General features: G+C 37.3%; 2 protein-coding genes across 2 annotated transcripts; both read left to right on the forward strand.

Moving 5' to 3' along the window:
- Positions 1 to 795: 795 nt before the first annotated feature.
- LOC147295417 (protein PLANT CADMIUM RESISTANCE 11-like) lies at positions 796 to 1,695 on the forward strand. Its single transcript, XM_086231258.1, has 4 exons — positions 796 to 919; positions 1,089 to 1,160; positions 1,284 to 1,502; positions 1,619 to 1,695. The coding sequence occupies exons 1-4, from the start codon at positions 796 to 798 to the stop codon at positions 1,693 to 1,695; spliced, it is 492 nt and encodes a 163-aa protein (XP_086087384.1).
- A 1,408-nt stretch (positions 1,696 to 3,103) lies between these two features.
- On the forward strand, positions 3,104 to 4,153 carry LOC147295418 (putative carboxylesterase 6). The gene has a single exon (XM_086234307.1). The coding sequence runs from the start codon at positions 3,104 to 3,106 to the stop codon at positions 4,151 to 4,153; it is 1,050 nt and encodes a 349-aa protein (XP_086090433.1).
- The last annotated feature ends 1,858 nt before the right edge of the window (positions 4,154 to 6,011 follow it).

The following is a 6,011-nucleotide window of genomic DNA, read 5'->3' on the forward strand; positions in this document are numbered from 1 at the left end:
GGTGAATTGTAAGAATAAGAAAAAAGGAGAGGAAATTAGTAAGAAAGTTCGGGATATTAATTAAAGCTCTGACCTGACCACGAAGATCAAAAGTGTGTTATATAGTAAGAGACGTTAATTAATATAGAAACGAAAATACAAAAATTAATATAGAAAAGAAACATTGATACGGTACCCCAGGTTCTTTAGTCTGACATATATAGTTTTTAAAAGATTTAACTTTGTCAACGAGTAGGATGGTTATAAGAAGAACCAATATTATTAGAGGTTAATTGTATGCTAGCTATTGCCAGGAACTTAATTAAATGCTACTGATAATTAATCAATTGTGTACGTTAGAATATTAATACTTAATTACATGACTCATTTCTTGTTGGGTTGCTTCTGGGAAATATGCATGATATATCCTTGAAGTTAATAATAAATAAAGAAAACTTAACACAGTTTTAGAGGTTGTTAATTAATGTAATTAAGAAAGATAAAGCAGGGATTTTGAGTTCTTTTGTGGTTGCTGGTTTAGCTGTCGTTTTTCTGAGGATTTAAGTATTTGCCTACGTGGCTTTCTTTCTTTTGACATTGGGGGATCCGGAAGATCACACTAATCCCTAATTAATTTACACCAAATAAATAAATAAAACACACCTGTTGGCCGTTGCCATTGCATGAACCGTTTATTACGAAGAGGCACGTTGAATGACCCTGAAACTATACATAAGGAAAACCTTTGTTGGTGTTTGAAGAAACGTTTACACACAGAAACCGTAATTATAACAACCACTGGCATTCAATCCGGTGATGGTGATCGCGTCTTCGTCGACCCATCCAAATCTAATTAGTACTGTAAGTACTACTACTTATCCTCATGCCCCAGTCTCTTGGTCCACTGGACTCTGCGCTTGTTGTGAACATGTTAGCAGTTGTAAGTACGTTGCATATATGCATGCACGCATGCATTATTAATTTCACTCATAAATACTATTTCCGCTCCTTCAAAAGTTATTATTATTATTACGATGTGACTGCCTAATGTGAATTTTTGAAAATTGCCTATTTCCTAATTAAACCTATCTTTCTAATTAATTTTCAAGGTTGTTTGACGTGCTGGTGCCCATGTATAACATTTGGACGCATTGCAGAAATTGTGGACAGGGGATCATCTTGTAAGTTTATTAATTAATTTCTACGTTGCTTTTTAAAATTGTTAGTACTTAATAGATAGGGAGTTGGAATAAATATATTAATTATAATTGGGAAATTATATATTTATATATGCGCATATGCAGCTTGTGGTGTGAGCGGAAGTCTTTACAGTTTGATGATGTGCGTGATGGGCTACTCGTGTTTGTATTCGTGCTTTTATCGAACGAAATTGAGGGGACAATATTTCTTGGAGGAGAGCCCCGCCTGCTGTACCGATTGCTGCGTCCATTTTTTTTGCGAGGAATGTGCTTTGTGCCAAGAGTATAGACAGCTTCAGAACCAAGGCTTTGACATGTCCATAGGTACATCACCATCATCATTCAGCACGTACCCTCTCTCTCTCTCTCTCTCTCTGATCTGTTTTTACAATGATCAATGGAACGTACTAATGCATGTATCTATGTGTATATGCATGTAGGTTGGCATGGGAACGTGGAAAGGCAAAAACGACTAGCACCAATGCCAACACAAGTTCAGGGAGGCATGACTCGGTAGCCAATGCCATGCATAGACAGATATATATGTCGTTGCTCATGTTGTTCTCTTTGAGACCTACACTAAGATTACTCTTAAAGACTTCTGATGATTGAACAAATATATATATATATATTTAAGCTTGATTTGTAACATTTCTTTATTTTTTATTTAATTAGTTCCCTTTTCCTAATTGTAATATTAAATTATGTGATCCGGGATCAAATTGACATGCAAATGACCATAGCATTGTTATTTTATCAAGACCGTACACATGCATGTGACTGCATAATTAAACTAACTTGGTGGTTGCCCACCTACCTGTAAAAACTTTCAAATTAAAATTACTTCTACCGGTCGCATTAGGGAAAAGAAGAAGGTTAATGTCATCAAAGCCAGAACTGGTAAGAGCCCAACTACCATGCCATTATGGTTAATTTGGTAATTGTAAGTTTCCATTTCTACGGCGAGAAACCAGCATGGGAGATGTGGAGCATATTCCTCCAACGCTCATGTAAAATTTTTGTATTGTTTTTTTTTCAAGAGTGTTAAGAAGGATACATGAATGTGAATGAATCATGTAAACATTGACAAGACAATTTAGACAAAAATAAAAAATTGACAAAACAAGACAAAACCCTCTGACCATACAGCTTTCTGGTTGCAGTGCTTTATCTTTGGCTTTGCCACTTTGGAAGACGTATATGTCCACTCATGACTAAAAGGAAGCATGTTCCATGGTCGTCCTGAAAAACAGGGAGAGGGCTTCTATTAAAGAGCAATCGAGGAGTACTCATTTTCAAATTTCTACAAACTTAGCCCACAAACCTTCTCATTGTGGAAGAGAAATCTCGAATGCTCTGCTTTAACTTTGGTGGGTGCACAGGATAATGTCCCAAACAGTTCCCTAGAGGAGATGTTATTGGGAGGCAACCAAAAAGTTGGGTTCCTAGTGCTTTGACGCCACTAAGTGCAGTGTCTCCCTTAAAGTGTCAACAATATCATGCACACCTTAATTACTCTTTTAATTTGCATGCGTTTTAACTTTAAACCCAACTAAATATATATTTTATGTAATTGATTAATGGGTAGGCCACATTCCACAAATGCTTACCCACAATGAGAAGTTGTATAAGATTAATCTAACACTACTCCTCTTACCCACAAATCACAATGGTAAAGGTGCATGCATTCAGAAAATGCAACTCCCATGCCCCTACACACTGGATCCACGTGAAGACATGTGGCAGTTACCCAATTACCCGCCACTTGGTAGGAAAGGATAGGTTGATCTCTTCATCTTCCTCTCTTATTAGATACCCCTAACTTTAGCCTTATCATTTCATCCTCTATATAACAACAACAGAGAGGCAAAAGTTTTGTATACTAACCTAAAATATTTGTGCTAGCCAGCTCCAAAGAATTAAGAATGGGTGCTATCACCTTAGATCCAAGTTTCAATAAAAAAACCAACCAAGTAGTGGAGCCTCATCATGACCAACATGGGATTGTGATCGAGGAAATCGAAGGGCTTATCAAAGTGTACAAAGATGGGCATGTGCAGAGACCCCAGATCGTTCCATGTGTCACAAGCTCCGTGGCTCCAGAGCTAGGCGTGACTTCACGGGACGTTCTCATTGACAGTTCCACAAACACTTGGTCACGTTTCTACGTTCCCAAATGCCACCACGGCAACAACATTAAGCTCCCTTTGCTAGTCTATTTTCACGGAGGTGGGTTTTGTGTTGGCTCAGCTGCTTGGAGTTGTTACCATGAATTCTTGGCAAAGCTAGCAGCCAAAGTGGGTTGCTTAATCATGTCGGTAAATTACCGTTTGGTCCCTGAACACCCTCTTCCAGCTGCATATGAAGATGGCTTGAATGCCCTTATGTGGTTAAAACAACAGGCTCTATGTGGGGCTAACGAATGGTGGTCAAAGCCGTGCGACTTTTCTAGAATTTTCTTAGTGGGTGATAGTGCCGGTGCCAATATAGCCCATAATGTGGCCACAGGGCTTTGTTGTGACGACCATGGTCAGCAAATGACCACAAAGCCTTTGATTATTAAAGGTACGGTTTTGATGCAACCATTTTTTGGAGGAGAGGCAAGGACAAATTCGGAAAAGTACTATTTCATGGTAAAGCCACGTGGGTCGGTTTTGAGCTTGGCTGCTTCGGATACTTATTGGCGGTTGGCACTGCCGGCCAAGTCGAACCGGGACCACCCGTGGTGCAACCCGGAGAGGAGTGGTTTTGGGCCGGTTTCTTGGGCTACCATGGTGTGCATTTCGGAAATGGATATATTGAAAGACAGGAACTTAGAGTTTTGTGGTGCATTGTGTAGAGCTGGTAAGGTGGTAGAGTATGTGGTTTACAAAGGTGTAGGGCATGCATTTCAGATTTTAGACAAGTCTCAGATCTCACAAACTCGATGCCATGAAATGATAACTCATATTAAGGCCTTTGTTAATAACAGTTAATTAGCTTTGTTGTAGAAATCAAACACAATTGATGCATATATGATATATGTTGCATTTGTAAAAATTCGAAAAAGAAAGATCACTATTGTTGTCGTATATACTTAAGATTACTCCTCACAAGAAGAGAGGGAGTGAGTAGTACGTAATAGTTTACAACAAATTAAATACTACAAAGTCGATCAAATTTAGACATATATTATAAATTTAAAATTGATAAATATATAGATATAATTTCACGCACATTAAAAAAATGTTATGAATTTATTTTCTCTTTTACTCATACACCGTTAATTAATACAGAATAAAATTGAAGATCACACAACAATAAATAGAGAAAAATCAAATATATAAATGATGGGATCCATAGTGGAGTCATGAAAAAATTCAGCGGCATGTTCTTAGGAAACTCCACCTTGTATTTTAGAAAAGTACGCACATGGTGTATGTTGATATTTAAAAGATAATTATAGAGGCTTTATAGTTTCAACGCTTCTAGTTCGAGCACTTTATGCCATATTCACGATAGGAGTTTAATTCTTGCAATTCTTTCTAGTAAATAAAAAAATAAATAATAATCATACAATCAGGACATAAATTATGATCTATTAATTTAATTATATGTAAAGCTTAAATAATATGATATCTCTTACAAAGTCACCGTACCTGATGATGATATACATTGTCATTCAAACTTTTACATATAAGCATAATTAAAAGATGTAAGTACTGCTTGAGGAAGGCCGGTTACACCTCGATCTCCTGCGAACCCTCGTGAAGGTTCGTGGTTGAGGTTTCCCTCGGAGGCTACCGTTGCGGCCTTTCATCCATAAAAATTGGTCACACAGTCTTGCTCAAATGAGTGTTCCAGATGAAATTATCGAAAGATCCTTTGCTGCAAAAACAAATTAAGTTAATTAATAATTAGTTGAATGTTAGAAGAAAAATAAACTAATCATGCAATAAATTCAGATTACCCATCCCCAACTAGAATTGAATCAATATTTGATGCTAGATCTTCTGCATGGCCATGATCATTTTTTCGACTATAAGCTTTTCAGACAGTAGCCCATCATTTCGCACACAAAAAATTCCATTGTGACACATGCATGCATGTACATTCACTATATATATATTTGATCAGATGTGAATGTACAAACGTGCACACCCACCGCCAAGTGCTAGGTAGATTCTCCGAGTGTTCGGCAATGATTTTTTAACATAGGCAAGCTGCTGTTTTCACCGTCGAGTTTTGAGAATAAATTCTTATCTTTCACCACATCTCCTACTAGGGTATAAAATGAATTAGTGAAGGCGTTATATTAGAATTTAGCTCCAAAAACTAGCACAATTTTACAGTTACCGAACGCTCGACAGTTACTCTTTAATTAACTCCCTAGACACATAATTACTAGAAAATAGATATATATATATATATACCTGAGTGTTAGACAGCTAGCAATCTTGTTTTTTTGCTCCACTACTTCTTTTTCTTCTGGTACTTCCATATAGTGAAGAACGATCGATCATGCATGGAATAAGAGATTAGTTCCTGTCTTCCTGATATGTAGGAGCTAGCTTGATAGCTAGCTAGACTTAGATGTGATATGTTTCTAGTTGAGGAGTGTATTTATAAGCATGAATCATATGCTACTGCAGCCAACTTAGCTAGCTATAGCCTACGTGGTAATTAAAAGCAAGAATTTAATTGGTAGTTGGAGGGCACCAGGTGCGAACCATCGGTCGACGTAGGTTACAATGCCTCAACCCCCAAAGACTACTGTCTCTCTATTATAAATGCTTAAAGAAACTAACCATGACAAAAAAGTGCCGTGAAAGACACGTACAACTGCATGGCTAC

Source organism: Dryas octopetala, chromosome 2 (assembly GCF_963921425.1).
Source record: "Dryas octopetala chromosome 2, drDryOcto1.1, whole genome shotgun sequence".
Classification (NCBI taxonomy): Eukaryota; Viridiplantae; Streptophyta; class Magnoliopsida; order Rosales; family Rosaceae; genus Dryas; species Dryas octopetala.